The 13,880-nt window shown below is 42.9% G+C and overlaps 1 protein-coding gene across 2 annotated transcripts in view; it reads right to left on the minus strand.

Moving 5' to 3' along the window:
• Positions 1 to 482: 482 nt before the first annotated feature.
• The window catches only part of LOC115174903 (heparan sulfate glucosamine 3-O-sulfotransferase 5-like), a 109,312-nt gene continuing 95,914 nt past the window's right edge, over positions 483 to 13,880 (minus strand). Inside the window, exons 2-3 of one of the 2 annotated variants that reach the window (XM_029733912.1) lie at positions 2,105 to 2,246; positions 483 to 1,867 (exon numbers count right to left, since the gene is read on the minus strand). In XM_029733912.1, coding sequence (XP_029589772.1) covers positions 934 to 1,867; positions 2,105 to 2,211 — 1,041 coding nt within the window. In that variant the 5' untranslated portion in view covers positions 2,212 to 2,246 and the 3' untranslated portion in view covers positions 483 to 933. Of the gene's footprint in view, positions 1,868 to 2,104; positions 2,279 to 13,880 lie in introns of those variants that run through there. The other variant, XM_029733913.1, reaches the window with a different exon arrangement.

Consider the following 13,880-nt stretch of genomic DNA (forward strand, 5'->3'; position numbering starts at 1 on the left):
TTCGTAGGCAAGTTCTCTGCATTTGAGGCTACTAAGCCCATGAAGCTGGTCCGCGATATTCTGGATATGCTTAGCAAGCTCAGACTCCATGTCATCAGATAAGACCTGTGTGTCTCTGCTACTCTGTCGCAGCCTCTCTTTCACACAGGTACATGTTTGTTTTCATTTTTGTCAATGTACCTCTTCAGTGTCATTCAGTAAATCCCTTGGTGCTTCTGGAATGGACTTCTTCCCTTCTCTCACTTCCTTCTCTGCTCTCTCAAGAACCTAAAGGGGGGCTAGATCCCTGGATGTTTTACAATTGTATACACAGGGAATGATTAGGTCTGCTCTATAACAATACAAATGCAGTATATTGAGTTCATATGCATGACACATTGCAAAAATACGATGCATATTATGCATAAAACTGACTAAATGTAATCATAATCTGTATGGGGTATGGTGGCCATTGGCTCAACTTACCCCAAGGCAAACATTTTTACTATATTAGCCCACACAGGTACAAGGATGCGCTTTCATGCTAGGTTTAGGACCTCATATTGTAGCTTATAGAGACCCCAACTGATATACAAAACAATCCACCTTGGTTTAGATACAAGCCGCATGAAACCTATAACACAATACATTCATTTGCCCTAACTTGCTTACCACTTTTTCCATGTGTTTTTTTCTTTCATAGACTCCATGAAATGACGACCTCTTCCTTAATATTTGGTCACATGGTACATTTTGTGTATGGTTTCCTAGAAACAAGGAGTAGCTCAACTAACCCTTCGGCTCAATTTACCCCACTCTCCTCTACGTATTAAATTCAATCAAAGTGCTTTTAATATCCTTTAATATTGTTGTGGTTGACATCTTGAAAATGCCAACAGAACAACTTCAGTTAAGAAGTTCATATAGGCTAGGCCTAGACCTTCCCTTAGTTTCTCAGGGCCAGTTGAACGTCCTCCCAGTAATCTGATAAAACTTCTGATTGAAGGGGTGGAAGAACTTCCTCAGTTTGGCCACCACTGAGGGGTCCACCTCAGGGTGGATGCGGCCCTTGCTGCCTGCCAGGCACTTGTTGAAGACATTGTTAAATCGCAGGCAGTAGAATCCCCTGGTGGCATTGAAATACAGGTTATACCGGCTGATCCTGGAGGGGAGGTTGAGGAAGCGCTCGACGAGCTGCAGCTCAGGCAGCGGGTCTGTGATCAGACGGTCGCCGTCCACAATGTGAAAATGTTCCACGGGGAAGTACTTCAGCCAGCGCTCCAAGTGCTTGGTGTAAATGCTGGTCCGTACCGCCTTATACTTTGTGTTCACATCACACGTGTTGCCGTCGATGGCCAGCTTCTCAAACTTGTGGTAGGTCTTATTCTTACGCTCCTTGCCCTCCAGCACCTGTGTGTAGTCGGACACAGCTCTGGTGGTGGGCTCACGCACAATAATCAACAGCTTGATGGAGGAGTTCATCTTGAAGATGCGTTCGGGGACCTCCTCTGTGATGAAGTAGGCGGGGCTCTTCTCAATGGTGATCTGGTGTAGGAAGGAGAAGGGCATCTTCTCCCGGTACCAGTCGATACCCCGGGCGTAGTTCTGTTCATTGTCAAAGAAGTGGATCTCCTGCGAGGCCTTGACCACAGCTGGGTGCAGGTTGAGCATCTCCAGCAGGGCGCGAGTGCCCCCCTTGCGCACCCCGATGATGATGGCCCGGGGCAGTTGCTGCACCAGGTTGTGCATGCGGATCTGCTCTTTGGTGGCATTGCCCTTGCGGATCTCATGGAGCAGACCACGCTTATACTGCAGGGTCCGGAGAGGGATCTGCTCCGGCAGGTGAGGAGGGCCCAGTCTGCTCTCTATGGGGCAAATAGGCTGCAGCCTGGAGGAGGGGAAAACACAGAAAGAGACATTTAGTTCTATATAATAATTTCATCAGTAAATTTTAGAGCACTTTGGACTTAACTTTAAACACATTGTTAAATACTATGAAGTCTTATCATAATCTAATCATATGATCAAGATTTTGATATTTGAAAAAAATATTAGATTATTTATATAAACGAAAATCATTCTATACTTGACATTCAACAGGCATTGCTTTCAGCAAACGACATACCTATCCAAGCTCCCAACCCTGGCCACTAGATAGAGGAGACTCCCGATAGCAAGGCTGCCCAACAAGAAGAGCTTCTGTCTCAGCAACGCCTGCTGTTTGAATAGCATGGCCCTCCATCAATCTTCAGGACTGCGTCTTCAGCCTGGGGACGGGAGAGCAGAGCACATAAACCACTAATCACTGGCGAGGAGAGAGACAGACTAATGTTTATTAACACACACTCAATCAAGTCTTACAAGTGATTAAGCCAAACTCACAGGAGCCTGCAAAGTGCTGCAGTGCCATTAGAGCAGACGGCTGAGGTTTATTCATTAGTCGAGTTCCGTTGCAAAACGTTTTGTCTGTTGCAAAATGTTTTGCAACAGAAACCGTTTACTCCAAACGTAAAACGTTTTCCAACGAAAAAGATAGTTTCTATTGGGCAAATTCAGGTAGGTCCCTCCCCGTTTGGTTCTGTTTGGTTCGTAGAGTAAACACTAAACGGTTTCCGTTGCAAAACATTTTGCAACAGACAAAACCGACTGAGAATATATATATATATATATATATATATATATATATATATATACACTGCTCAACAACCCACACAAGTGGCTCAGGTAGTGCAGCTCATCCAGGATGGCACATCAATGCGAGCTGTGGCAAGAAGGTTTGCTGTGTCTGTCAGCGTAGTGTCCAGAGCATGGAGGCGCTACCAGGAGACAGGCCAGTACATTAGGAGACGTGGAGGAGGCCGTAGGAGGGCAACAACCCAGCAGCAGGACCGCTACCTCCGCTTTTGTGCAAGGAGGAGCAGGAGAAGCACTGCCAGAGCCCTGCAAAATGACCTCCAGCAGGCCACAAATGTGCATGTGTCTGCTCAAACGGTCAGAAACAGACTCCATGAGGGTGGTATGAGGGCCCGACATCCACAGCTGGGTGTTGTGCTTACAGCCCAACACTGTGCAGGACGTTTGGCATTTGCCCGAGAACACCAAGATTGGCAAATTCGCCACTGGCGCCCTGTGCTCTTCACAGATGAAAGCAGGTTCACACTGAGCACGTGACAGACGTCATCAGGAGCATGCCCAGGCGTTGTAGGGAGGTCATACAGGCACGTGGAGGCCACACACACTACTGAGCCTCATTTTGACTTGTTTTAAGGACATTACATCAAAGTTGGATCAGCCTGTAGTGTGGTTTTCCACTTTAATTTTGAATGTGACTCAAAATCCAGACCTCCATGGGTTCATAAATTGGATTTCCATTGATTATTTTTGTGTGATTTTGTTGTCAGCACATTCAACTATGTAAAGAAAAAAGTATTTAATAAGATTATTTCTTTCATTCAGATCTAGGATGTGTTGTTTAAGTGTTCCCTTTATTTTTTTGAGCAGTATATATACACACACACGGTACCAGTCAGAAGTTTGGACACACCCACTCATTCAAGGATTTTTCTTTATTTTTACTATTTTCTACATTGTAGAATAATTGTGCAGACATCAAAACTAGGAAAAACACATATCGAATCATGTACTAACCAAAAAAGTGTTAAACAAATCTAAATATATTTTATATTTTAGATTCTTCAAATTAGCCACCCTTTGCCTTGATGACAGCTTTGCACACTATTGGCATTCTCTCAATCAGCTTCATGAGGAACGCTTTTCCAACAGTCTTGAAGGAGTTCCCACATATGATGAGCACTTGCTGGCTGCTTTTCCTTCACTCTACGGTCCAACTCATCCCAAACCATCTCAATTGGGTTGAGGTCGGGTGATTGTGGAGGCAGCACTCCATCACTCGCCTTGGTCAAATAGCCCTTACACAACCTGGAGGTATGTTTTGGGTCATTGTCCTGTTGAAAAGCAAATGATAGTCCTACTAACTGCAAACCAGATGGGATGGCGTATCGCTGCAGAATGCTGTGGTAGCCATGCTGGTTAAGTGTGCCTTGAATTCTAAATAAATCACAGACGGTGTCACCAGCAAAGCACCCCCACACCATCACTCCTCCTCCATGCTTCACGGTGGGAACTACACATGAGGAGATCATCCGTTCACCTACTCTGCATCTCACAAAAACACGGCGGTTGGAACAAAAAATCTCAAATTTGGACTCATCAGACCAAAGGACAGATTTCCACCAGTCTAATGTCCTTTGCTTGTGTTTCTTGGCCCAAGTAAGTCTCTTCTTATTATTGGTGCCCTTTATTAGAGGTTTCTTTACAGCAATTCGACGATCAAGGCCCGATCCACGCAGTCTCCTCTGAACAGTTGATGTTGAGATGTGTCTGTTACTTGAACTCTGTGAAGCATTTATTTGGGCTGCAATCTGAGGTCCTGTTAACTCTATTGAACTTATCCTCTGCAGCAGATGTAACTCTGGGTCTTCCTTTCCTGTGGTGGTCCTCTTGAAAGCCAGTTTCATCATAACGCTTCATGGTTTTTGCGACTGCACTTGAAGAAACTTTCAAAGTTCTTGACATTTTCTGGACTGACTGACCTTCATGTCTTAAAGTAGTGATGGACTGTCATTTCTCTTTGCTTATTTGAGCTGTTCTTGCCATAAAATGGAATTGGTATTTTACCAAATAGGGCTACCTTCTGTATACCACCCCTACATTGTCACAACACAACTGATTGGCTCAAACGCATTAAGAAGGAAAGAAATTCCACAAATTAGCTTTTAACAAGGCACACCTGTTAATTGAAATGCATTCCAGGTGACTACCTCATGAAGTTGAATGAGAAAACGCCAAGAGTGTGCAAAGCTGTCATCAAGGCAAAGGGTGGCTACATTGAAGAATCTCAAATATAAAATATATTTCGATTTGTATAACACTTTTTTGGTTACTACATGATTTCATAGTTTTGATGTCTTCACTATTATTCTACAATGTAGAAAATAGTAAAAAATAAAGAAAACCCCTGGAATGTCCAAACTTTTGACTGGTACTGTATATATTAGCTACAATAAGATAAAGTTTAACTTTCTAGATTACTGTAACTTCCATTCAATTATAACGTTTTAGAGGATTGAGGAGCTAAAGAAAAACCAGCAGTCTAGAATACATACTGTAAATTGGTGCCACGTGAAAATAGTTCACCTCAAAGAAAGTCTGAAAACAGGATAGAAATTGTATATTTGGATGTTGTTAACTAGATGTTCAAACCATTCTGTCACACACACACACGCACACACGCACGCACGCACGCACACACTCACGCACTATCATGTTCTATGAAAAGAAAGCATCACTGTGAGAAGCTGCTGCATGGGAACAAAACAAGAATGATCAAAGGAAACAGAAAAACCTGACCTCAATTCATTGTAGGCTACACTTCATCTACTGATCCAATCTAGAACAGATCCTAGTATTCACAACATTATATGTGTGGTTTTTATTTTAGAGCGGAAAGATCCGAGCGGAAAGGGCCGAGTTTTGCAAAAAATGGTCTATCTTGATTATGGCTATCGAACAGGAGTACATGCATAGAAATAGAATGAATAGAATGTACAAATCATTTACTTGAATGGGGACTCCCATTAAACAAATCATTTACTTGAATGGGGACTCCCATTAAACAAATCATTTACTTGAATGGGGACTCCCATTAAACAAATCATTTACTTGAATGGGGACTCCCATTAAACAAATCATTTACTTGAATGGGGACTCCCATTATACAAATAATTTACTTGAATGGGGACTCCCATTATACAAATAATTTACTTGAATGGGGACTCCCATTATACAAATAATTTACTTGAATGGGGACCCTCATTATACAAATAATTTACTTGAATGTGGACTCCCATTATACAAATCATTTACTTGAATTGGGACTCATTCTATTCATTCTGAATTGGGGCCCATTCTATTTATTATATTTCTATGCAGGTATTCCTATCCGGTAGACGAAACCCAGATTGATCATTTTTGAAAAACTGCGCCCAGAGACTACTGTTGGTGCTAATAGTGTAAGATCATCAATAACCATCTGCCTCAGCACATCTCCCTTGTGATTAGCATACAAAATAAAACTGCTGTGTCTTCATCGTGTACAACATGACTCGTTTGACCTTCAATGATGGAAAACTAAAACCTGTTCCCCTGTTAAACCAAGCGGGGGCAGTATTTCATTATCTAAGAATGACATCAAAGTACTGTGACTCTCACAGACATCACCGTTTTTTATCCTGCTTTTTTATCCTTTTTATCCTTTTATCCTGCTCCAGGTTGAGACATACTAGTGGTTTTTAGTAGTTGCAGATGTTTAATATTTTAGAACATTTATAAGAGGGAGCAGTAGAACACTCCGCTTTGCAAAGTTATGTAGACTTAGGCTATTGACATTTGAGTCTGAGAGATCATTTTTGCAGGTCTGCAACATACTGATGTTTGTAGGCTTTACAATAGGAAGTAAGTACTGTTATGATCAGCAAATGGAAGCCCACTTCCTCCCCAAAGAATAACCACCAACTGACAAATTACACAGCCTTGACTGTTTACCCCTGTGGACCCAGAGAGATCAGTCTCCAAAACCAATTAGCAGACGGCTTAGATCAGTGGTTGACAAACTTTTTATAGTGCTGTACCCGTTCAAACATTCAACCTCCAGCTGCGTACCCCCTCTAGCACCAGGGTCAGCGCACTCTCAAATGTTGTTTTTTGCCATAATTGTAAGCCTGCCACACACACACACACACACACACACACACTATACAATACATTTATTAAACATAAGAATTAGTGAGTTTTTATCACAACCCGGTTCGTGGGAAGTGACAAAGAGCTCTTATAGGACCAGGGCACAAATAATAATATATTAATAATCAATCATTTTGCTCTTTATTTAAAAAAAAATTGTGAATAACTCACCACAGGTTAATGAGAAGGGTGTGCTTTAAAGGATGCACATAACTCTGCAATGTTGGGTTGTATTGGAGAGAGTCTCAGTCTTAAATCATTTTCCACACACAGTCTGTGCCTGTATTTAGTTTTCATGCTAATGAGGGCCGAGAATCAACTCTCACATAGGTACGTGCTTGCAAAGGGCATCAGTGTTTTAACAGGGGGATTTGCCAAGGCAGGATACTCTGAGCGCAGCCCTATCCAGAAATCTGGCAGTGGCTTCTGATTAAATACAATTTTCACAGAACCGCTTGTTGTAATTTCGATGAGGCTCTCTTGTTCAGATATCGATAGGTGGACTGGAGGCAGGGCATGAAAGGGATAATGAATCCAGTTGTTTGAGTCGTCTGTTTTGGAAAAGTACCTGCGTAATTGCGCATCCAACTCACTCAGGTGCTTTGCTATATCACATTTGACATTGTCCGTAAGCTTGAGTTCATTTGCACACAAAAAAATCATACAATGATGGAAAGACCTGTGCGTTGTCCTTGTTAATGCAGACAGAGAAGAGCTCCAACTTCTTAATCATAGCCTCAATTTTGTCCAGCACATTGAATATAGTTGTGGAGAGTCCCTGTAATGCTAGATTCAGATCATTCAGGTGAGAAAAAACATCACCCAGATAGACCAGTCGTGTGAAAAACTCGTCATCATGCAAGCGGTCAGACAAGTGAAAATGATGGTCAGTAAAGAAAACTTTAAGCTCGTCTCTCAATTTAAAAAAACGGCTCAATACTTTGCCCGTTGATAACCAGCGCACTTCTGTATGTTGTAAAAGCATTACATGGTCGCTGCCCATAGCATTGAATAATGCAGAAAATACACAGGGGGCCATGCTTTAACAAAGTTAACCATTTACACTGTAGTGTCCAAAACGTCTTTCAAACTGTCAGGCATTCTCTTGGCAGCAAGATCCTCTCGGTGGATGCTGCAGTGTACCCAAGTGGCATGGGGAGCAACTGCTTGCACGCGCGTTACCACTCCACTATGTCTCCTTATCATGGCTTTTGCGCCATCAGTACAGATACCAACACATCTTGACCACCAAAGTCCATTTGATGTCGCAAAGCTGTCCAGTACTTTAAAAATATCCTCTCCTGTTGTCCCGGTTTCCAGTGGTTTGCAGAAGAGGATGTCTTCATTAATTGACCCCACCTTAAACGTAACGGACATATAACAGGAGCTGCGCCAGGCCCGCCACGTCTGTTGACTCATCCAGCTGTAATGCATTGAATTCACTGGCTTGTATGCAAAGCAGTAATTGTTTCAAAACATCTCCTATCATGTCACTGATGTGTCGTGAAACAGTGTTGTTTGATGGAGACATTGTCTGTATAGTTTTTTTGGCCTTTTCCCCCAGCATTGTCCCAGCCATATATTACATTTACATTTAAGTCATTTAGCAGACGCTCTTATCCAGAGCGACTTACAAATTGGTGCATTCACCTTATGATATCCAGTGGAACAACCACTTTACAATAGTGCATCTAAATCTTTTAGGGGGGGGGGGGGTTAGAAGGATTACTTTATCCTATCCCAGGTATTCCTTAAAGAGGTGGGGTTTCAGGTGTCTCCGGAAGGTGGTGATTGACTCCGCTGTCCTGGCGTCGTGAGGGAGCTTGTTCCACCATTGGGGTGCCAGAGCAGCGAACAGTTTTGACTGGGCTGAGCGGGAACTGTGCTTCCTCAGAGGTAGGGAGGCGAGCAGGCCAGAGGTGGATGAACGCAGTGCCCTTGTTTGGGTGTAGGGCCTGATCAGAGCCTGAAAGTACGGAGGTGCCGTTCCCCTCACAGCTCCGTAGGCAAGCACCATGGACTTGTGGCGGATGCGAGCTTCAACTGGAAGCCAGTGGAGAGAGCGGAGGAGCGGGGTGACGTGAGAGAACTTGGGAAGGTTGAACACCAGACGGCAGCAGGAATAATTCAGTTCTCCACAATAGTATGGGCCTCGTCTGTCCTAGCCACTCGGTAGCTCACCATATAAGACGCTTCTGGCCCCTTCTTATTAATGGTATCTGTTGCTTTTATACATGTCTTACTACTCGAAAGTCATCTTAATTCTCGCTCCAACTGCCGTGGCTTATTTTTCAAATTTGCATGTATCGTTTCTAAATATCTGCGCAAGAGTGAAGGTTTACCGCGAGAGAGTAACGGTTAATGGGATAGGATGTTAATTATTTGACTAGGCTACCTATATTTGACATTGTGTTGTTATTTTGCTGAACACTAGATGTTAATTTTATTTTTGGCAGTGAAACGAGGCTACTCAGGCGAGAAAAAAATATACACCCAAATGTATAGCCCCATTGGAAAATCTAAATGCATTATTTGAAAATGTGAATCACATTTTTATTTGGAGTACCCCTGACTGCATTGCGCGTACCCCAGGTTGGGAATAGCCGGCTTAGATCTTCCAAATACAATACGAAGAAGCCCGTTGGATGTAGCAGGACTTGCAAACTATCACGGATTACCAAAGGAAACCCATCCGCGAGCTGCCCAGTGATGGGGCCTACCAGATGAGCTAAATGCCTTCTATGCTTGCTTCGAGGCAAGCAACACTGAACCATGCATGAGAGCAGCAGATGTGCCGGATGACTGTGTAACCACGCTCTCCGTAGCCGATGTGAGTAAGACCTTTAAACAGGTTAACATTCCCAAGGCCACAGGGCCAGATTACCAGGACGCATACTCGGAGAATGCGCTGACCAGCTGGCAAGTGTCTTCACTGTCATTTTCAACCTCTCCCTGACCCAGTCTGTAATACTTACATGTTTCAAGCAGACCCCCGTAGTCTCTGTGCCCAAGAACGCCAAGTTAACCTGTCTAAATGACTATCGCCCTATAGCAATCACATCTGTTGCCATGAAATGCTTTGAAAGGCTGGTCATGGCTCACATCAACACCATCATCCCTGGACCCACCCTGGACCCAGTCAAATCCGCATACCACTCCAACAGATCCACAGATGACGCAATCTCCATTGCACTCCTCTATTGCACTCCACACTGCCCTCTCCCATCAAGCTCATCACAAAGCTAAGGACCCTGGGACTGAAATCCTCCCTCTGCAACTGGATCCTGGACTTCCTGACAGGCCGCCCCCAGGTGGTGAGGGTAGGCAACAACACATCCGCCACTCTAACGCTCAACACAGGCGCCCCTCAGCGGTGCATGCTTAGTCCCCTCCTGTACTCTCTGTTCACCCACGACTGCGTTGCCGAACACGACAGGCCTGATCACCGACAATTTGCTGACGACAGGCCTGATCACCGACAATGATGAGACAGCCTATAGGGAGGTCAGAGACCTGGCAGTGTGGTGCCAGGACTTCAACCTCTCCCTCGGCAAGACAAAGGAGCTGATCGTGGACTACAGGAAATGGAGGACCGAGCACTCCCCCCATTCACATCAAAGGGCCTGTAGTAAAGTGGGTCGAGAGCTTCAAGTTCCTCTGTGTCTACATCACTAAGGATCTATCATGGTCCACACACACCAACACAGTCATGGGGCACGACAACACCTCTTCCACCTCAGGAGGCTGAAAAAATTTGGCATAGGCCCTCAAATCCTCTACAGCTACACCATTGAGAGCATCTTGACTGGCTGCATCACCACTTGGTATGGCAACTGCTTGGCATCCGACTACAAGGACCTACAGAGGGTAGTGGGTACGGCCCAGTACATCACTGGGGCTGAGCTCCCTGCCATCCAGGACTTCTATACCAGGCGGTGTCAGTGAAAGGCCCAAAATGTTTTCAAAGAGTCCAGTCACCCAAGTCCTAGAATGTTCTCTCTGCTACCGCATGTCAAGCGGTATTGATGTGCCTAGTCTGGAACCAACAGGACCTTGAACAGATTCTACCCCCAAGCCATAAGACTGATAAATAGTAAGTTAAATAGTTAACCAAATAGCTACCCGGACTATCATTGACCTGTTTTGATTTAACTTTATTTAACTCATCACATATGCTGCTGCTACTGTTTATTATCTATTCTGTCGCCTAGTCACTTTATTCCTAGTAATATGTACATATCTACCTCAATTGCCCCGTGCCCCTGCACATCGACTCGGTACTGGTGCCCCATGTATATAACCAAGTTATCGTTACTCATTGTGTATTTATTATTACTTATATTATTATGTTATTACTTTCCTATTATTTCTCCATTTTTTTTTTACTCTCTGCATTGTAGGGAAGGGGTGTTGTCGTGCCCCATGTCGTGCTCTGCATCGTCGGAAGCATTTCACTGTTAGTCTACACTTGTTGTTTACAAAGCATGGGACGAATAGCATTTCATTTGATTTAATATAACACATAACAGGCATGTCGAGTGGGCTTTTGACTCTCGCTGTAACTACAAAATATGTCATATTGCCTTGCCTGGCCTCTAAAGGGACTCTAGCCAAGCAATTGCTATTTTATCAGTCTAACAATATAGGAGAATAAACCCATTTAGCCAGAGGGCCAGTTCAGTCCCCTTGTTTGTGGATTCCCATTTGGAAATGAAATGTTTTTCATTACAGGTGGTATCTTTGAGAGGGCTGGGGAGCGAGTCACAGATCTCCTGGGGAGAGCTTTCATTTTAATGGCTCTTTGGTTTATAGAGGGTGTCATTTGTAGAACAATACTCCTACTTACAATGCTGAAGTTGACTCTCTCAAAATCAATGCACTGTTTTTTGAAGACCCAACCTACTTTAGAGTACACTTAATGTACACCCTTAGAATTCCAGGGTGTCCATTCTTTCCTATCATTTACTACGCTATGGTCAGGGACAGATGACCTACATTTTACTCAATTGTAGGAAATCTGTGGGAAACATATTCCCCTGCTACCCCCATATCTCTAGTAGTCTTACCAAATACTGATGTATTTCAATTCCTTCTATTCACTGAGACTGTTGAATCCACAGTGTTAGTCTAATCGTGTCTGAATTAATTGCCTCTTTCACATGATGAACCCTGACTTATTTTAGCACTGCAAAGATGTCTGAGAGACTTGTGGTCCAATTAGGTTTAGAGTAGAGTAATGTATTGTAAATTGCCTTTCAGACAAGTTTTCTTGACCCATGTTGTGAACCTCTGCAACATGATCGTGTTTGCGCTTATCAGGACATGTTACATTTACATTTTGGTCATCAAGAGCTAAGAAGAGTTGTGCACTGGCCATATGGGGTTTTCTCTATGAATCCCCAGTGTCAACATAAACAGTCAATACTTTATTATCAAATGCCGAAGCCACCCAGTTGTGGCTTCGGCATTTGACACATAATTTACTGACCATGCCTCATCTGATTATTTTTGTAAGTGTTTACTTTATTTATGGAATACATTCATTTTGTTATTCCTTTACTCAGTGTGTGGTTTCCCATTGTTTGTTACAATCTTGAGCCAGGTTGTAACACTAGGAACAATTCCCTAGAAGGCAGGAACCTAGGGGTGGCCAGTCTTCTTCTGACTGTACTTTAGTATTACATTGCCTTCAGAAAGTATTCATACCCCTTGACTTATTGTACATTTTGTTGTGTTACAGCCTGAATTCAAAATGTATTAAATAGATTTTTGTACTACCCCTTTATACAAAATACCCCATAACGACAGCGCAAACATGGTTTCAAATGTATTGAAAATGAAATGCAAAAATATCACATTTCCATAAGTATTCACACCCCTTTGCTATGACAATCCAGTTTGTGCTCAGGTGCATCCAATTTCCTATGATCATCCTTGAGATGTCGCTACAACTTGATTGGAGAGAGCTGTTAGTGACCATATTACCACCACACCAGCGGTCATGAGTCATGGCGGCAGTCAAATTCCATGTGACCATTTAGTCACGATGATTAGGCTTCTCCAAGCTCTGATGCCTATAGAGGGCTGAGTACCAGGCAGTTAGTAAGTTTGGTAGGCTACAAATGAGTTTGGTAGGCTACCAAACTTACTAACTTCCTGGTACTCAGCCCTCTATTGTCCCTCTAATCACTCTGACATCAATGCAAATGTAATCAAAAATGTAATCAAACATTTCATGAGAGCCCATGAGCTCATGTTGCGCAACATTTCTATAGGCTATGCAATTGCGTGAGAAATGTGATGGCCTCTATAAAAAAAGGAGGATCCCATCAGCTTTCTATAGGCTAGGCCTAATGTATGTATTTCTCAACTTTCCTAATATTAAGCACATCGCTTCTCTTTACAACAGGAGTGTAGCCTATCTGGCTGGCATGAAAATGAACCATTGGAAAATAATCCTCCATTCGCTATTTAAGTGCATAGATGACATGCACTTTTTTCCGCTGTCCCTGTTTCGAGACAAGTGCATGATAATGGTCCATTCTAAATCAAAACAAATTTCACACATATATGATTTAGTATATGTAAAGACAATTTTTAATCAAGAATAGTCTGATGGGTGACAATATTAGCCTATCATTTTCATTTTTGCTGTTTGTTAGGCCTACTCATCTTGACGAAAAGTAAATGTGGACAGTTCTTCCAATATCTTCATGCGCCTCAGAATTGGATAAGGACACACGCAGTTGCGTCCCAGATGTCGGTCTTCACTTGTAGCCTGTGAGAAAGACCTGATCACTTGATGGAGAGCCACGTGAGTGAGAGGTGCTTTGGAGAATGCAGCCGGGAGAAGGGAATTATCAGTGGTATAAAAAGTACCCAATTGACATACTTGAGTAAAAGTATAGATGCCTTAATAGAAAGTTACTCAAGTAAAAGTGAAAGTCAGCCAGTAAAATACTACTTGACTAAAAGTCTAAATGTAATTGAAAAATATACTTCAGTTTCAAAAGAAAAAGTAAAAGTAGAAATAATTTTTAATTCCTTATATTAAACAAAGCAGACGGCACCATTTTCTT

This window comes from Salmo trutta, chromosome 35, assembly GCF_901001165.1.
Source record: "Salmo trutta chromosome 35, fSalTru1.1, whole genome shotgun sequence".
Taxonomy (NCBI): domain Eukaryota; kingdom Metazoa; phylum Chordata; class Actinopteri; order Salmoniformes; family Salmonidae; genus Salmo; species Salmo trutta.